Source organism: Lipotes vexillifer, unplaced genomic scaffold (assembly GCF_000442215.2).
Source record: "Lipotes vexillifer unplaced genomic scaffold, Lipotes_vexillifer_v1.1 scaffold977, whole genome shotgun sequence".
NCBI classification, from domain to species: domain Eukaryota; kingdom Metazoa; phylum Chordata; class Mammalia; order Artiodactyla; family Lipotidae; genus Lipotes; species Lipotes vexillifer.
In genome coordinates, this window is record NW_006783088.1 from 2,304,186 (window position 1) to 2,323,348 (window position 19,163).

General features: G+C 40.5%; 1 protein-coding gene across 1 annotated transcript in view; it reads left to right on the forward strand.

Annotated features, from left to right (window-relative positions):
* The window catches only part of MTCH2 (mitochondrial carrier 2), a 21,512-nt gene extending 2,619 nt beyond the window's left edge, over nucleotides 1–18,893 (forward strand). Inside the window, exons 2-13 of the mRNA XM_007455721.1 lie at nucleotides 47–131; nucleotides 280–386; nucleotides 7,525–7,551; nucleotides 7,750–7,812; nucleotides 9,677–9,734; nucleotides 9,992–10,043; nucleotides 10,483–10,542; nucleotides 12,175–12,268; nucleotides 13,229–13,276; nucleotides 14,208–14,275; nucleotides 16,689–16,764; nucleotides 18,687–18,893. Coding sequence (XP_007455783.1) covers nucleotides 47–131; nucleotides 280–386; nucleotides 7,525–7,551; nucleotides 7,750–7,812; nucleotides 9,677–9,734; nucleotides 9,992–10,043; nucleotides 10,483–10,542; nucleotides 12,175–12,268; nucleotides 13,229–13,276; nucleotides 14,208–14,275; nucleotides 16,689–16,764; nucleotides 18,687–18,773 — 825 coding nt within the window. The 3' untranslated portion in view covers nucleotides 18,774–18,893. The remainder of the gene's footprint in view (nucleotides 1–46; nucleotides 132–279; nucleotides 387–7,524; nucleotides 7,552–7,749; nucleotides 7,813–9,676; nucleotides 9,735–9,991; nucleotides 10,044–10,482; nucleotides 10,543–12,174; nucleotides 12,269–13,228; nucleotides 13,277–14,207; nucleotides 14,276–16,688; nucleotides 16,765–18,686) is intronic.
* The last annotated feature ends 270 nt before the right edge of the window (nucleotides 18,894–19,163 follow it).

The following is a 19,163-nucleotide window of genomic DNA, read 5'->3' on the forward strand; positions in this document are numbered from 1 at the left end:
TCCTGGGAATGTTGCTTAGTATTGATTTAGTCTCTTGTTTTTAAAGGTGGGATATGAGCCTCTTCCTCCAACAATAGGACGAAATATTTTTGGGCGGCAAGTTTGTCAGCTTCCAGGTCTCTTTTGTTATGGTAAGTGTCTTTGATTTATTTGGAATTGGAGGACATTGAAGGGTGTGATAGGAGTTACTGAAAGAATATATAGTAAGCATGTTTCCTTGAAATTTCTATGTAACCATTACTTTCAACTAGAATGTAAATCTCCTACTTGTGTTCTTAGCTCAGCACATTGCAAGCATCGATGGGAAGCGTGGGTTGTTCACAGGCTTAACTCCAAGACTGTGTTCAGGGGTCCTTGGAACTGTGGTCCATGGTAAAGTTTTACAGGTAAGAAGAAAATCAATCCATCTTCCCATAGATTTAGATAACCTTTTTTTTTTTTAACATCTTTATTGGAGTATAATTGCTTTACAATGGTGTGTTAGTTTCTGCTTTATAACAAAGTGAATCAGCTATACATATACATATGTTCCCATATCTCCTCCCTCTTGGGTCTCCCTTCCATCCTCCCTATCCCACCCCTCTAGGTGGTCACAAAGCATTGAGTTAGATAACCTTTTTTTTTAAATTTATTTTTGGCTGCATTGGGTCTTAGTTGCTGCGCGTGGGCTTTTCTCTAGTTGCGGCGAGTGGGGACTACTCTTCATTGTGGTGTGTGGGCTTCTCATTGCCGTGGCTTCTCTTGTTGTGGAGCACGGGCTCTAGGCGCACGGGCTTCAGTAGTTGTGGCTTGCAGGCTCTAGAGTGCAGGCTCAGTAGTTGTGGCGCATGGGCTTAGTTGATCTACGGTATGTGGGACCTTCCCGGACCAGGGCTCGAACCCGTGTCCCCTGCGTTGGCAGGCGGATTCTCAACCACTGCGCCACCAGAGAAGCCCTAGATAACCTTTTACGTACAATTTGATCAAGAGCAGTTTCAAAGATATACATCTTTACATCCATGGCCTTTCTTCCTCTTGAAAAATATTTACTTGAAATACCCATTCTTAATTCTTTCCTGGAAAGCAAGGAGAATTTGTATAAAATGAAGTAATTGATTTTGATCTACACAAGCTTCTTCCTCTGGACCAGTTGTTCTGAGCAGAAATTAAGTACACTCATTTGAGCTCCTGTGTAGCTCATATTATTTCTTGGAAGGAGGAAGGAAGCTGGTTAAAACATACATTTCTTTCTCATGTTATTTTCCTCTTATTCCTAGTGTTACTCCTAGTAAATATTTTCTGTTACAAATTTATTTTTTTTTAAACTTAACAAGATAAACGTAAAGTAGGATAGTGTTTATTTGTAACTGTTTATTTCAGTAGTACTCAGTATAGGGAATTCCCTGGCGGTGCCGTGGTTAGGATTCCACACTTCCACTGCAGAGGGCATGGGTTCAATCCCTGGTCAGGGTACTGAGATCCCACACTCTGCAAGGCTCAGCCAAAAAAAAAAAAAAAAAACCACTGCCAATAGTAATTGGTACAATCCTCCATGTAGATTTTAAGGCTTTAATGTTGGCCCAATTCTACTTTTTTATCGTTTGATGAGCAAATCGTGGTGTTGTTAATCAGTTTCATGATCTGATTGGCTTAGGTTTTAAATTCTCTTCAGACTTTGTTGAATTGAGTTGGAGAGGTTTTCCAGTTAGTTCCTCACATGGAAGCCGTTTTGTTATTCATTGTACTTACTCTTGTCGTCATGACTGTGGACTGAATGTTAGAAGCAGCGTTTTGGGTGGCCCGTGGGTCAGAGTGATGGAGTTTTAATGGGCCGATGTTTTTGGTGGATTGATTACTACTCTTCCAGCCACACTGTACTTCGGCTCAGTGAAAGCGTTCCTGTTACCTAAATGAGGTTTAGATTTTCATGTGGGAAAGTAGTTGTCATCTAGTTCCAAGAGGTTTATGCATAGACCAAGAGTGAAATTACTGCTTGAGATCAAGTTCCTTTATGTAAAGGAAAAAAGTAAGACAAACTTGAGGTAACCAAGTACCTGGAATATGTGTTTCACATGTAGCCAGATGAAATAGAACAGGGTATTGGTACTATAGTTAGTATCAAAAGCAACTAATACAATCAAGAAGAAAGACCAATTCAGGGCTTTCTGAACAAGAAAGAGTTCTGTATATCTGAACAAGAATTAAATGGAAATCTGTTCAGAATAATGTAGAAGAGACAGGTTGAAAATTTTATTAATGGAGTGAAAACCAAAGTCTAGAAATGAGTGAGGATTTTTAAAAACTCCTGAAACTGTTAGAATTAATTCTGGCCAAAGACCTGGAATTTGACCAAAAACCATCATTTCGCTTAATCATGTTGTTTGTTCTCTTTCCTCTGATTTTATTTTAAAAACGTAATGCTTTTCGTAAAAGACAGTGTTCTCTATTTTTTAAATCTGGTTATGACGAGGAGGTCAATTGTCTGGTTCTTGTATTTCACCTAGCCCATCTTCTATTTCTGAAATATCCCACAAATAATATTTCCTCTTCCAGTGCAGTCTGAGCTCTGGCAGTTTCATGTTCTCTTCTCCAAAAGAATAAAGCATCTTCTCTCTTGCTTGGTTTAGAAACAGCGAGATACAAAAGGAAAAGTGAGGTGGTTTCAGCTATTCAGACTTAGCACCAATTCTCTGTTCTTTGTACAGTGAAGAAAAGCATCTTGCCCTAATTTGGTATTAGACCTGCTTTTTCCGTGAAAAAGCCCTGAGGCTTTTTCCATAGCCTTAGTCCTAAGCTATGTTTTGTGTTTTTGGTTTTTTTTAATTTATTTATTTTACTTTTGTCTGCGTTGGGTCTTTGTTATTGCGCACGGGTTTTCTCTAGTTGCGGCGAGCAGGGGCTACTCTTTGTTGCGATGCGCAAGCTTCTCATCGTGGTGGCTTCTCTTGTTGTAGAGCACCAGCTCTAGGTGTGCAGGCTTCAGTAGTTGTGGTGCACAGGGTTCAGTAGTTGTGGTACGCAGGCTCAGTAGTTGTGGCGTGTGGGCTCAGTAGTTGTGGCCCAGGGGCTGTAGAGCACAGGCTCGGTAGTTGTGGTGCATGGGCTTAGTTGCTCCGCAGCGTGTGGGATCATCCTGCACTGGGGCTTGAACGTGTGTCCCCTGCATTAGCAGGCAGATTCTTAACCATTGCGCCGCCAGGGAAGCCCCTAAGCTATGTTTTTATTAATTTATTTTCTGTTATATGTGTGTGTTTAGTAAATAATGTTCTTGGATTTGTATCATCGTGTTTTCATTGTCATTTGTCTCTAGGTATTTTTTGATTTCCTCTTTGATTTCTTCAGTGATCTCTTGGTTATTTAGTAACATATTATTTAGTCTCCATGTGTTTGTGTTTTTTACGATTTTTTCCCTGTAATTGATTTCTAACCTCATAGCATTGTGGTCAGAAAAGATGCTTGATATGATTTCAATTTTCTTAAATTTACTGAGGCTTAATTTGTGACCCAAGATGTGATCTATCCTGGAGAATGTTCCGCGCGCACTTGAGAAGAAAGTGTAATCTGCTGTTTTTGGATGGAATGTCCTATAAATATCAATTAAATCTATCTGGTCTATTGTGTCATTTAAAGCTTCTGTTTCCTTATTAATTTTCTATCTAGATGATCTGTCCATTGGTGTAAGTGAGGTGTTGAAGTCCCCCACTATTGTGTTAACTGTCAGTTTCCTCTTTTATAGGTGTTAGCAGTTGCCTTATGTATTGAGTTGCTCCTGTGTTGGGTGCATATATATGTGTAATTGTTATATCTTCTTCTTGGATTGATCCCTTGATCATTATGTGGTTTCCTTCCTTGTCTCTTGTAACATTCTTTATTTTAAAGTCTATTTTATCTGATATGGGTATTGCTACTCCAGCTTTCTTTTTTTTTTTTTCTTTTTTCTTTTTGCACGGTATGCGAGCCTCTCACTGTTGTGGCCTCTCCCATTGCGGAGCGCAGGCTCAGCGGCCATGGCTCACAGGCCCAGCTGCTCTGTGGCATGTGGGATCTTCCCGGACCTGGGCACGAACCCCTGTCCCCTGCATCGGCAGGCGGACTCTCAACCACTGTGCCACCAGGAAAGCCCCCCAGCTTTCTTTTGATTTCCATTTGTATGTAATATCTTTCTCCATCCCCTCACTTTCAGTCTGTATGTGTCCCTAGGTTTGAAGTGGGTCTCTTGTAGACAGCATATATATACAGGTCTTGTTTTTGTATCCATTCAGCCAGTCTTTGTCTTTTGGTTGGAGCATTTAATCCATTTACATTTAAGGTAATTATTGATATATATGTTCCTATTACCATTTTCTTAATTGTTTTGGGTTTGTTTTCGTAGGTCCTTTTCTTCTCTTGTGTTTCCCACTTACAGAAGTTCCTTTAGCATTTGTTATAGAGCTGGTTTGCTGGTGCTGAATCCTCTTAGCTTTTGCTTGTCTGTAAAGCTTTTGATTTCTCCATCGAATCTGAATGAGATCCTTGCTGGGTAGAGTAATCTCCCTTCTGGCTTGTAGAGTTTCTGCTGAGAAATCAGCTGTTAACCTTATGGGAGTTCCTTTGTATGTTATTTGTCATGTTTCCTCATTCTATGAGGCCACCATCACCCTGATACCAAAACCAGACAAAGATACTACAAAAAAAGAAAATTACAGACCAATATCACCGATGAATACAGATGCAAAAATCCTCAACAAAATACTAGCAAACAGAATCCAACAACACATTAAAAGGATCATACACCATAATCAAGTGGGATTTATCCCAGGGATGCAAGGATTCTTCAATATATGCAAATCAATCAGTGTGATACACCATATTAACAAATTGAAGAATAAAAACCATATGATCATCTCAATAGATGCAGAAAAAGCTTTTGACAAAATTCAACACCATTTATGATAAAAACTCTCCAGAAAGTGGGCATAGAGGGAACCTACCTCAGCATAATAAAGGCCATATACGACAAACCCACAGCAAACATCATTCTCAATGGTGAAAAACTGAAAGCATTTCCTCTAAGATGAGGAACAAGACAAGGATATCCACTCTCACCACTGCTGTTCAACATAGATTTGGATGTCCTAGCCACAGCCATCAGAGAAGAAAAAGAAAGAAAAGGAATACAGGGGCTTCCCTGGTGGCGCAGTGGTTGAGAGTCCGCCTGACGATGCAGGGGATGTGGGTTCGTGCCCTGGTCCAGGAGGATCCCACATGCCGTGAGCCATGGCCGAAAAAGAAAAGGAATACAAATTGGAGAAGAAGTAAAACTGTCACTGCAGATGACATGATACTATACTTAGAGAATCCTAAGGATGCCACCAGAAGACTACTAGAGCTAATCAACGAATTCGGTAAAGTTGCAGGATACAAAATTAATGCACAGAAATCTCTTGCATTCCTATACACTAATGACGAAAAATCTGAAAGAGAAATTAAGGAAACACTCCCATTTACCACTGTAACAAAAATAATAAAATACCTAGGAATAAACCTACCTAGGGAGACAGAAGTCCTGTATGCAGAAAACTATAAGACACTGACGAAAGAAATTAAAGATGATACAAACAGATGGAGAGATATACCATGTTCCTGGATTGGAAGAATCAATACTGTGAAAATAACTGTGCTAACCAAAGCAATCTACAGTTTCAGTGCAATCCCTATCAAATTACCAATGGCATTTTTTACAGAACTAGAACAAAAAATCTTAAAATTTGTATGGAGACACAAAAGACCCCGAATAGCCAAAGCAGTCTTGAGGGAAAAAAATGGAGCTGGAGGAATCAGACTCCCTGACTTCAGACTATACTACAAAGCTATAGTAATGAAGACAGTATGGTATTGGCACAAAAACAGAAATAGATCAACGGAACAAGATAGAAAGCCCAGAGATAAATCCACGCACTTATGGTCAACTAATCTATGACAAAGGAGGCAAGGATATACAATGGAGAAAAGACCGTCTCTTCAATAAGTGATGCTGGGAAAACTGGACAGATACATATAAAAGAATGAAATTAGAACACTCCCTAACACCATACACAAAAATAAACTCAAAATGGATTCGAGACCTAAATGTAAGACCAGACACTATAAAACTCTGAGAGGAAAACATAGGCAGAACACTCTTTGCCATAAATCACAGCAAGATCTTTTTTGATCCACCTCCTGGAGTAATGGAAATAAAAATAGAAATAAACAAATGGGACCTAATGAAACTTAAAGTCTTTTGCAAAGCAAAGGAAACTACAAACGATGAAAAGACAACCCTCAGAATGGGAGAAAATGTTTGCAAACGAAGCAACGTACAAAGGATTACTCTCCAGAATATATAAACAGCTCATGCAGCTCAATATTAAAAAAACAACCCAATCCAAAAATGGGCAGAAGACCTAAATAGGCATTTCTCCAAAGAAGACATACAGATGGCCAAGAAGCACGGGAAAAACTGCTCAACATCACTAATTATTAGAGAAATGCAAATCAAAACTACAGTGAGGTATCACCTCACACCTGTTAGAATGGGCATCATGAGAAAATCTACAAAGAACAAATGCTGGAGAGGGTGTGGAGAAAAGGGAACCCTCCTGCACTGTTGGTGGGAATGTAAAGTGATACAGCCACTAGGGAGAACAGTATGGAGGTTCCTTAAAAAAACTAAAAATAGAATTACCATATGACCCAGCAATCCCACTACTGGGCATATACCCAGAGAAAACCATAATTCAAAAAGACACACTCACCCCAATGTTCATTGCAGCACTATTTACAATAGCCAGGTCATGGAAGAAACCTAAATGCCCATCGATAGATGAATGGATAAAGATGATGTGGTACATATATACAATGGAATATTACTCAGCCATAAAAAGGAACGAAATTGGGTCATTTTTAGAGACATGGACGAATCTAGAAACTGTCATATAGAGTGAAGCCAGAAAGAGGAAAACAAATATCATATATTAACGCGTAAATGTGGAAGCTAGAAAAATGGTACAGATGAACCAGTTTGCAGGGCAGAATTTGAGACACAGATGTAGAGAGCAAACATGGACACCAAGGAGGGAAAATGGCGGGGTGGGGGGTGGTGATAGTGTGATGAATTTGGAGATTGGGATTGCTATATATACACTAATAGATATACTAGTATGTATAAAATGGATAACTAAAGAACCTGCTGTATAAAAATAAATAAATGAAATTCAAAAATTCAAATAAATAAAAATAATGTTATTGGATTTTTGCTTTGCTTTGCTTTGTTTTCCTTTTTCTTCTTTTAGAGAAGCACTTTTATGAGCTGACCAATCAGTATGTTAAATTTAGCAACAAGATCATCTTAGAGACACTTATTTCCAAGTGTTAATTAGAAGTAGAAATTAATTGGAGATTTACAGCCAAAAAAATCAACTATTTTAATTTCTGCCAATCAGTAGAGTTTTCATTTTATGTTCTGTCTCAATAACACTATGATAGCCCTAATCATCCTTTCTTTTCTTTTCTCTTCCTTTGTAGCATTACCAGGAGTGTGACAAGGCTGAGGTATGTTGGAGCCGATTTCTATGCATGAGTCCATTTTCCCTGCAAGCTACTGTTGCTCTCTGGTCCTCTTTAGGAAAAGGGACAAGCAGTCAGCTTTCCTTTCGTCCTAGAGAGTGTTGGTATACAGGATGGCCACCAGTTTGAACAGTTCTATTTAAAACCATCAACATATCTATCTTCTTTCATTTTGATTTCCAGGAGTCAGGATCTGGAAATGTACTGAAAGAAGTTTCATCTTCCTTTGACCGAGTTATCAAGGAGGTAAGGTGATTATGATTTCTCTAAATCAGAGCAAGCTGGCAGGTGTGGAATCAGGATCATCAGGCCTGTATGTTCAGTGTCTGTTCCAAACAAAATTAAAGTTTCAATTTAATATGGGCTTTACTGCATGTAGAACATAAAGAGAGAAAAAAGCATTGCTTGCTGTTTGGAATTTCAAAGAAACATAATTTGCCCAGTCATCTTTAAAATTGAAGAGGTAGTGAAACCTCTTATAATAGAGTTGGAAATCTCTGGCCCAAAAGTATTAAAATAGTGGCCAGGGCCTTTGTGTGTTGGATATTATATATCCAGAAATGCTTTTACAACATTATTCTGACTTTGAGATGTCCTTATCGTCCATTTCCCACTCCTGTCTTCTACCATTGGAGTTTGTTGCATGCCTGACTTAATAATACTCTTTTATTTCTAGTCTTTACATTATCTAATTGTCTATAGAGACATCACAATTTTTCATTGAACGCTGCCTTCTAAAGTATATATCACTGAACAAACATCACTATAGGCCAAGATGTCAGATGAGTCAACTTTGTTTTTTGTACATTTTCATGAAGTGATTTTATTTAAAAGTAGAGATGCATGTATTAATATGTGTTTTATATTTTCTTAACTTTGTTTAGTTCATCGTAAGGCTCTTAGAACTACCATTAGAGTAGGGGTGAGAGATCTCTTAACTAAATGAAGATAAGGTTTAAATGCAAAAGCGAATGACGGACCTGCTATATTTACAGTCTACCTCCAAGTATTGTGATTGAATTTTTTACTAACCTCTTTACAGAGTCCTGGACAAGAAAGATAAGCTAGGGTAAATATAGAGCTCTAAGATACTGCACAGTTACGGGGCTGTGGTCGAAAAACAGATGAATGTCGTTGTGTTCTCCTTGAGACGTTGGTACAGATTAAATAGAGCCTGACATTTGTCTAGTGTAGATATCAGAGTATCAGAGTCTCTGAAATCACTCACAATGAAAGAGCAACTTAATAGTCTAAATACAGGCCTCATAGTTGTTTGTTTGTTTGTTTGTTTTAATTTATATTTTTATTTATTTATTTTTGGCTGCATTGGGTCTTCGTTGCTGCGCGTGGGCTTTCTCTAGTTGCAGCAAGCTGGGGCTACTCTTCGTTGTGCACAGGCTTCTCATTGCAGTGGCTTCTCTTGTGGAGCACGGGCTCTAGGCGCTCAGGCTTCAGTAGTTGTGGCATGTGGGCTCTGTAGTTGTGGCTTGCAGGCTGTAGAGCGCAGGCTCAGTAGTTGTGGTGCACGGGTTTAATTGCTCCACGGCATTTGGGATCTTCCCAGACCAGGGCTCGAACCCGTGTCCCCTGCATTGGCAGGTGGATTCTTAACCACTGCACCACCAGGGAAGCCCCAAGCCTCATAGTTTTATTCCAGCTAGGTTACTGTTTGCTGGTGACTTTCCCTGTTTTTTTTTTTTTTGGCCACACCATGCAGCATGTGGGATCTTAGTTCCCGACCAGGGATCGAACCTGCACCCCATGCATTGGAAGCGCGGAGTCTTAACCACTGGACCTCCAGGGAAGTCCTTTTCCCTGTTTCTTTGCTTTTGTTTTTCTCATCTGTAAATTTGAGAAGATAACAGAAACCTGCTTTGCAGAGAAATTTTGAGAAGTAACTGTAAGAGTATTGAAATCCATGAGTGAAAGCTGTGCTAGAATGATAGTGTATTATATTGCATCCCATTCAGGCTACTCTTCCTGACTCCAGGAAGGGCAGGAGTGCTCTGTCACTCACTCTCGTATTCTACAATGTCCACCCACATGACTTCTGTCAGGAATTTGAGTGTCATTTATTTAGATTTCACAAGTGTGTGTTGATTGTTTCTAGACAACTCGAGAGATGATGGCTCGTTCTGCTGCTACCCTCATCACACATCCCTTCCATGGTATGTTTGCAGTTGATAACTGAAATCTGATTTTTTATCTTCCTTTTATATCACCATCTCTCCTGACTACTTAGATAGGTTGACATGGGAGTTCACTAAAGTACCTTGCCTGTGTGTTTTTTGTTTGTTTGTTTTGGCTTTTATCCAATTTATCCAGATAGCAAAGTGTCTTTAGGTGGGAAAACCTTCCCCCCCCCCCCCGGGCTATTAAAATTTATCTCAATGTAGCTTAAAAATCTTTTCTCTGTGCTCTGTAGTGATCACTCTGAGATCTATGGTACAATTCATTGGCAGAGAATCCAAGTACTGGTAAGTGTTTCTGTTTTCAAGTATTCAGGGAGATCTGTTGACGCCAAAGTATTAGAATAATAATACTTTACATTTTTATGATGCCTTAGAGCTTACAAAACAAATTCATATATCCTATGTCATTTGATCTACACACAAAAAAACAGTAAAATAGAAGAAAAAGGCCCAGACAGGTTTAGGAGCCTACCCAGGATCTCAGAGTAAGTTGCAGGACTACTGAAGCCAGAATTCACCCTGACTGCATGTGACTACACCCTTAGGTATTAATATCTCCACTTCTATCTCTAAATTCAACTGTCTTTGCAGAGTGAGGGTGGTAGAAAAGGGAGCAGGGGTGGAGGTATAAGTTTCACCTTGTCAGAAGTGGTAATTGAGCGTTTTTTTTTAATAGCTCCAAAATAATCTTAATGTATTTTATGTTGCTTTCTTCTGAACCTAGTGGACTTTGTGACTCCATAGCAACTATCTATCGGGAAGAGGGCATCCTAGGATTTTTTGCGTGAGTAAATTACTGATTTGTGCATGTGATTTTTGTGTGAGTAGAAAGCTTTAATGAGAACGAGGACATAACTCCTTGTTTAAACCTCAGAGAAAATGTACTCTCTGGGTTTAATTCATGTTAAACTCCATTTAGGCCCATCTGACTTCAGTTCTCTTGTAGAGATCCCAAACTTTTGCTCTGCACATCTAAAATGTGTGAAATGAGGGTTTTTTTTTTTTAACAAATAAATTCATTGAAGTTTCTACCCTTACAGTGAGTTCTCAATTACTATATAGTTGATAAAATGAGGAAAGTTAGTTTTTGAAAAATGGAAAATTATCTAACATGTATCTTCTTTATCCTGAGAGAACACGTTTTTGCACTGTATTCATCCCCTTGAATTTACTTTGGAAGAACTTAGGCTACTACCTTTGTTCTTCTGTTAACAACAAAAACCGCATTATTAACTAAATGGTCCTTTTTAATTTTCAGAGTGTTTCCACATACTTGATTTTATGTTTGAGTATCATAAATACTCTGGGAAATAGGCAAGACAGCTATTATTATTCTCATTTTAGAGATTTTAAAAAAACTGATGCTCTGGGAAGTTCATTTGCTGCCCATCACATAGCTGATAAGTGGTAGAAGTGGCATTTAAACGCTGGTCTTCAGTCTGTGAGGTAATGTTTGTCCCACTCTTCCACACTGCCTCACCTTGGTTAACTAGGCCTTGGAAACATGTTTTTTTTGTGTGTGTTTTTTTTGGGGTTTTTTTTGGTTTTTTTTTGCGGTACGCAGGCCTCTCACTGTTGGGGCCTCTCCCGTTGCGGAGCACAGGCTCCGGACGCGCAGGCCCAGCGGCCATGGCTCACGGGCTCAGCCGCTCCGTGGCATGTGGGATCTTCCCGGACCGGGCACGAACCGCGTCCCCTGCATCGGCAGGCGGACTCTCAACCACTGTGCCACCAGGGAAGCCCTGGAAACATGTTTTTTGATGCCCTTCACCTGTATCTGTGTTTGGGCCATTCTCATTTTGTAATTTTTCTCATCTTTTGCCCTGCCAAATTTGAATATCAAGTAGTTTAGCAATAATCATATTTAAGTCTCTTCTCCAAAATAGGCACATTTTTTTGCCTCCTTGCTTATAGTTATTAATAGTAAGATGAACCATTGGCCATATCTTAGAGGGGTACAGCTGACCTGCATTTTTTTATTTTTTTATTATTTTTTTTTTTTCCTTGCGTTATGCGGGCCTCTCACTGTTGTGGCCTCTCCCATTTGCGGAGCACAGGCTCCGGACGCGCAGGCTCAGTGGCCATGGCTCACGGGCCCAGCCGCTCCGCGGCATGTGGGATCTTCCCGAAACGGGGCACGAACCCACGTCTCCTGCATCGGCAGGCGGACTCTCAAGCACTGCGCCACCAGGGAAGCCCAGACCTGCATTTTTTAAATAAGAATAAAAGTCATTAGAGATTAGCCTCAAGGACAGTTATATTAACTAGAATGAATTGGTTAAGTTCTCGTATTCAGTGTCTTTTCAGTTCTCTAGAATGTTTTGAAATTAATTCTTTGAGAAGTGTTTATATTGAGTGAATTATCTTTTTGCTGATCACATTTCTTGGTGCTTACTTTTATTTTTTCTTCATTTAGGGGTCTTATTCCTCGCCTCCTAGGTGACATCATTTCTTTGTGGCTCTGTAACTCACTGGCCTACCTCGTCAATACTTATGCACTGGACAGTGGGGTAGGTTGTGCCCTTGATGAGATGTGCTGGTGCGGACTTCATTATATCCACCTGGCAGCTAGGTTAGCTTTAAAGTAAGATGGCAGTTGGTGTGCCAGACTCATCATTGAATAGCTATATATTAGTAGTCAAAATTTTAAAGGCTAATGTAGTGCCCTGTAGTGTTTACTATAGAGAGATACACCTAGAAAGTCCCTAGGGTGTGGCAGAGTGAGCCTAAGAGTCTACCTTTCTCCATGCTGCAAGGAGATCACTTCTTTATTGATGCCTAATGTTAGAGGACACCATGAAGGAGGATAGTTTTATAGTGTATGCAGGTGTTTCATCTAATCTGAAGTGTTAAGGGGACTCCTGTATTGGGCTTTCTAGAAACCTTAGCCTGGGGTCGGGGTGGGGGGTGAGAATCAGCCTTCTCTAAAAGCAATGTTTCTCCAGTCTCAGCAGTTGTATACCTCTCTGAACACAGTTAGCCCCAAAGCATGGTGGGAACTAGGACACACCCAGGCCAGGGGTAGGACTAAAAATCCACGTGCTTGGTTTCTTGAGTACTGAGACTGATCTTCCCCACAGCATCTGGTACACAGCTAGGTGTATACGGAGGGAGTGACTTGTCCCTCAGTATATCATCAGTGTTGTTCTCAGGGATTGTATCAATATTTCTAGGACATCGGAAAAGGTTACCAACCTCATTTCTGTTGTTTTTGAAATCCTGAGGCTATTATATTTGTTCCAAGCCATCCTAGCCTAACATGAACTTGTCTGTTAATGTTGAATCAAGTTGATCATTTTGATCACTGCCTTTTTATGCTCCTAATGTTTTAATCCTCTAAATTAATTTTCAAGTTGTCAAAGAAACTAATAATGCAGAGATAGAATATATTGATATGGTTGGGGACAATTAACTGTTATATCAGCTTAATTTTCTTACTCGTTCTAATAAAGGCTTTCTTCCTGTTCTAGGTTTCCACCATGAATGAAATGAAGAGTTATTCCCAAGCTGTCACAGGAGTAAGTTGTTAAAAATCCTTTTAGCCTTTTAGGAGTAGGTTTGTTTGTTTGTTTGTTTAATATTTATTTATTTGGCTGTGCCGAGTCTTATTTGTGGCACGTGGGATCTTCGTTGCGGCATGCAGGATCTTTAGTTGCGGCATGTGGGATTTAGTTCCCTAACCAGGGATCGAATCCAGGCCCCTTGTATTGGGAGCGTGGAGTCTTAGCCACTGGACCACCAGGGAAGTCCCTTTTTAGGAGTAGTTTTCTTTTCTTCTCTTCCCTTCTCTTTTCTTTTCTTTTCAATTTGTTTGTCGTCACTGCTTTAAAGCAACCAGCTGTCTCACAGGAAAGTCTCTCAAATTTATTAATATTTTTCAGAGGTAAGAATAACCCAGAATCCCTGCATCACAGTAACAGTAATAACAAGCCTACATAGTTTGGTGCTGTTCAGCTTTCAGAGGGGGTAAGTGGGCACTTCTCATCACAGATCTGCCCCTGCTTCTCACTGTATCATGCTGAACCTATATTGGAAACTTCACCCTCTTGAATCATGTGGAGTCTTCCAGTAGTTGACTTTGGAAGTCGTTTCCATCGTCTTTGGAAGGCTATTCATGTTGTCTTGTTTTCTTCAGGGCTATTTTGGAATGCTTATTGTATTTAGTTGTGTTTACTTTTAAATGAGGAAGTTCAGTTTTATTTGAATGAGGGCTCAATCACAGAGTAAGAGAAGCCTTCTGGTCTTTGGTTAAAAGGTTGCATGTAGTGGTATGGTAAGAGGAGGAAACATCTGCAGGCTCAGAAACGTGTAACGTAGCCTCTCCTGGGATACTGAGAAAGCAACACCAGTGTTGGCGTATTTGACCGCAGTGGCACTAAGACTAAGGGAGAAAAACAAAGGAGACGAGGAATGACGTAGTAACTGAGCCGACTTTTTACTCTTTCACAGTTTTTTGCCAGCATGTTGACGTATCCCTTTGTGCTTGTCTCTAATCTTATGGCTGTCAACAACTGTGGGTAAGTGCCTTGCATTTCTTATCTTAGTAGTTGGCTGCCTGTATGCCTGACAGGTAGGGCAGTCCTGGTAGAAATTTGGGGAGGATAGTACAGTTGTTGCTGTTAACAGATTTCCTAATTTTTTTCTGTGTCTGCCCCATGTACCAGCAGTCCCATCAATTTGTATTATAAGCAGCCACTTCATATCCTTTTTTGGAATAGAGAAGGGCACAAATAATATTTCTCAAGCATTTATAAATAATGTGCACTTGCCAGTAGTCTAGGTTCTTTTCTGAAAAGGGTGGGAAAATTACCAAATTACTCTACTTTCACATTTAAAAAAAAAAAAAGAAGAACTTTTAAATTTATTTTTGGCCACGAGGTGCTGCATGCAGGATCTTAGCTCCCTGACCAGGGATCGAATGAACCCATGCCTCCTGCATTGGTAGCGCAGAGTCTTAACCACTGGACCGCCAGGGAAGTCCCTCCTTTATTTATTTATTATTTTTTTTGCGGTACGCAGCCTCTCACTGTTGTGGCCTCTCCCGTTGCGGAGCACAGGCTCTGGACGCACAGGCTCAGTGGCCGTGACTCACGGGCCCAGCTGCTCCGCGGCATGTGGGATCTTCCCAGACCGAGGCACGAACCTGTGTCCCCTGCATCAGCAGGCGGACTCAACCACTGCGCCACCAGGGAAGCCCCCTCCTTTATTTTAAGTCCTTATCCTCTCTTTCAAAAGTTACAAAAGGTATCTCAGGGATTGAATGACAACCTGTACCTGTTTTTCCTCAGGGCTTCATGGAGAAAGTGAGTTTTCAAGTAAGAAAAGTAGGAAATTTGGTTGAAAATGGAAAGTTTCTTGACCTTTCATGTACTGGCTGGGGAGGGGTTGGGTGTGGTGTTGGACACCACTGATTTCCAGCTTCTAGGCGCCATCTGACTCTACCAGGTTGGACAGAAGATTTGCCTCTTTTTTTTTTTTTTTTTTTTTTGGCGATATGGGGGCCTCTCACTGTCGTGGCCTCTCCCGTTGCCGGGTGCACAAGCTCAGCGCCCATGGCTCACGGGCCCAGCCGCTCCGCGGCATGTGGGATCCTCCCGGACCGGGGCACGAACCCATATCCCCTGCATCGGCAGGCAGACTCTCAACCACTGCGCCACCAGGGAGGCCCTTTTTTTTTTTTAATTAAAAAAAAAAATTTTTTTAGCCGTGCTGCACGGCTTGCAGGATCTCAGTTCCCCAACCAGGGATCAAACCCACAACCCCTGCAGTGGAAAGCACGGATTCTTTTTTTTTTTTTAAATATTTATTGATTAACAAATATTTATTGAGTATATATGGTGTACTGCTATAAAGTGAATGGTGTTTTTTTGGTTTTTTAAAATTTATTTTATTTTCGGCTGTGTTGGGTCTTTGTTGCCGTGCACGGGCTCTCTCTAGTTGTGGTGAGCGCTGGCTACTCTTCATTGCAGTGCGTGGGCTTCTCATTGCAGTGGCTTCTCTTGTTGCAGAGCACGGGCTGTAGGTGCACGGGCTTTAGTAGTTGCAGCACGTGGGCTCAGTAGTTGTGGCTCACGGGGCTCTAGAGTGCAGGCTCAGTAGTTGTGATGCACAGGCTTAGTTGCTCCACAGCATGTGGAATCTTCCTGGACCAGGGCTCAAACCCATGACCCCTGCATTGGCAGGTGGATTCTTAACCACTGCGCTACTGGGGAAGCCCGGAAGCACGGATTCTTAACCACTGGACCTCCAGGGAAGTCCCAGAAGTTTTGCCTCTTGATTTATTTCAAAACTCTGTTCCTCTGGGGTACCTGCCACAATATGCCATTATACATGTCATTGTTTTCAAACAAAATATCAAATTGATAGCTGTGTGGAGTTTTTTTTGTGATTTGTGGAGCAGCTGCCACATTTCGGCCCAGAGCAGGCTTGAAGGATTAGTTAAGTGTGTTGTTGTTGTCTTTGTTGTTGTTACTATTATTATGTGCAGTTTTTGAGAGAGGAAGTGATATGGGGTTATACCTGAGTAAGAGCATGTAGTCACCACCATTTCACACCACTGTCCATTGTCACGTTTGGAGTCTTTTAAATACTACTTAGTTTTTAAATTCCCTTTCCCTGCTTTTTAATCATATAATTACTCTGTTCTAGGATTTCATTTGTCCACAAATTTAAACCTAGATGTTTTAGAAAGTGCATAACTGGTTGAAGTTTCTGTTTATGTTATGTTGATTCAAAACCTAAATGTAAGGGAGGGCGATCCGGTTTGGATGCTCAGTCTTTCCCCTGCTCCAATAGAATTTGTTTCTTCAGAACTAAAATTGCTTCTCAGGGAACTTTCCAGGAAGGATATTTTGACAAAGATTTACTGAGCTCTTGAGAGAAAGTTTTATAAATGTTGACTTCAGTAGCTAACCTGTTATTCTATTTCAGGCTTGCTGGTGGATGTCCTCCCTACTCCCCAGTATATTCTTCTTGGATAGATTGCTGGTGCATGCTACAAAAAGAGGTACTTCTTGCTCATTCTCTGTCTCCCTCCCTCTTTCCCTCCCTCCCTCCCTCTCCCCTCCTCGTATTTTATTTTGTTTTGTTTTTGTTTGTTTTCTTAAATGTCTCTGGAATCCCAGGTTAATTCTTGTAGGTTATCCTTTAGTTACCAATTAATGTACCCTTTTCAATGTTCCATATGTCACTCTGGCATAGTAATAAAATGTGCTGCTTGGAAATCAGGAGAGGTGGTGAAGAATTAAGAATTCCTAGATGTGATCTGGAAGCCATTTGAGTGATCACATTCAAATTACAAATAAGGTCTGGGTAGACAGTTATCCTGGTTGTTAAAATGATGCCCTTGATTTCAGATTATTTTTTCCAACCTCACCTTTTTGTAACTTTTCAGAATCTCCTAATACATTCAGGTGTTTTCCTACAGTATTTAGAGAAGCTGAGAAATAAAAAGTTATTTATTTATGACATTATTTGTCACAATGTTGTTGAAAGGGCTGATCTCTTACTTCTAGAGTCATGTTAGTGGATGATTTTGTCCAGACTCCAATTGTGAGGTGTAGGTCATCTCCAACGAAAAGTTCTTAATGAATCTAGGCAGAGCTTTATTAGGAACCAAGATGATAAATGGCTGTGGGCTAAATTTAACATGGAATCACTAAAATGGCCATCAGTTGAAAGCCGTTTTTGAATGGGAAGCACTTTTTAAAGGATTGTAGAAGAAATTGTATGAGGAAACTCTTTGTTGCATTATATTATAGCACTGGTGACACATACGAGAAAGACCTTTGTTGACAGGGCTCAGGTTTCCCAGCCCGAACTCTGAGTGCAAAGGCCTAGGTGCTGCTGGGGGCGCTTTTGCTCAGAGTGCCCAACAAGCCCTTCTGTGAACCCAGGCCAGGACACTTGGTTGGTTGCCAGACAGACCTAACATGAACGTTCTGGGTTTCATTCTGAGTTCTACATTCTCGGTGTTACAATCTCCTTTTGTGGTCCCCATTTAAAAGGAAAGGTGGCCCTTCTTTCCCCACTTCCTAACCAGCCCCCTGCCGTCGGAAGAAAGCAGATAGACACCTTAACTAGGGAACGGTTAGTCCTTTAAATGCTTAAGGCAACAGCAAATCTTAACGGAGCACTTACTGTATATGAGGCATTATGCTAAGTTTTTCATGTATCAGCTCACGTAACCATCAAAATAGCCGTGTGAGGATAGGTACCGTTCTTTATCATCCCACATCACATATGAAGAAATGGGGAGTTTGAACGGTTAAATAATGCCAATTACGTAACCCAAGGTCACGCAGCCAGTGTTTGGGAGAGCAGGATCTACATGCAGGCTGTCTAACTTGAGAGTCTACTCATTTAAACTCACAACATTACTACTTTAATTATAAGATTTTATAAGTACTCCCTAGAGGTCTACCATTCCATTCAAAACAAATAAAAGCTGGCACAGGGACTTCCCTGGTGTTCCAGTGGTTAAGACGCCACGCTTCCACTGCAGGGGGCACAGGTTCAGTCCCTGGTCAGGGAACTAAGATCCCATGTGCCACGCGGTCAAAAAAACAAGCAAACAAACAAATGAAAGCTGGCACTTAACTGCGTGATAGGACTGTTCTCAACACTTTATATGAATTGACTTGATAATCCAGTTAGCTAGCAAGTGGCAGAGCCAGAATCCAAACTGGGAATTCTGTCTAAATAGATAAGAAATACTTGCCTTTATCGGTGTGTCAGAATTGTAGTTAATTCCACAAAAGCTCAGCTTAAGTCAGAGAGTACAAATTGCTACTCTGTAGTGATAGTCCCGGTTTTATCCTGGTCATTTTAGTCATGTTTCTCAGAAATATGTCCAGTTGTCTCTGCTGATTTGGACTGGCTGACCTCATTTTCACACTAGACTTTATTTGTATTTTTTTTTTTTTCCAGGGAAATATGAGCCGAGGAAATAGCTTGTTTTTCCGGAAGGTCCCCTTTGGGAAGACTTATTGTTGTGACCTGAGAATGTTAATTTGAAGATGTGGGGCAGGGACAGTGACATTTCTGTAGTCCCAGATGCACAGAATTATGGGAGAGAATGTTGATTTCTATACAGTGTGGCACGCTTTTTTAATAATCATTTAATCTTGGGAAAATGGAGGTGTTTGGTGTCTGCCTTTTTTTGTTCTTTTTTCCAGCACAACATAATTTACCACTGATATTCCCCCTTTAGTTATCCTGAAACATTTTTACTCCAGATTATTTTACTTAAAGAAAGAAGTTGCATTTACCTAAAGGTACAGGCAGGTTGTCATGTAATTTGAGTCTTAATTTAAGGCTTTGTAAAGTGAAGAGTACAATCCTGTGAAGAAAGAGAAATAATTCTGTGAAACTTAAGAAAATGAATAAGGCAAATGATATGGGAGG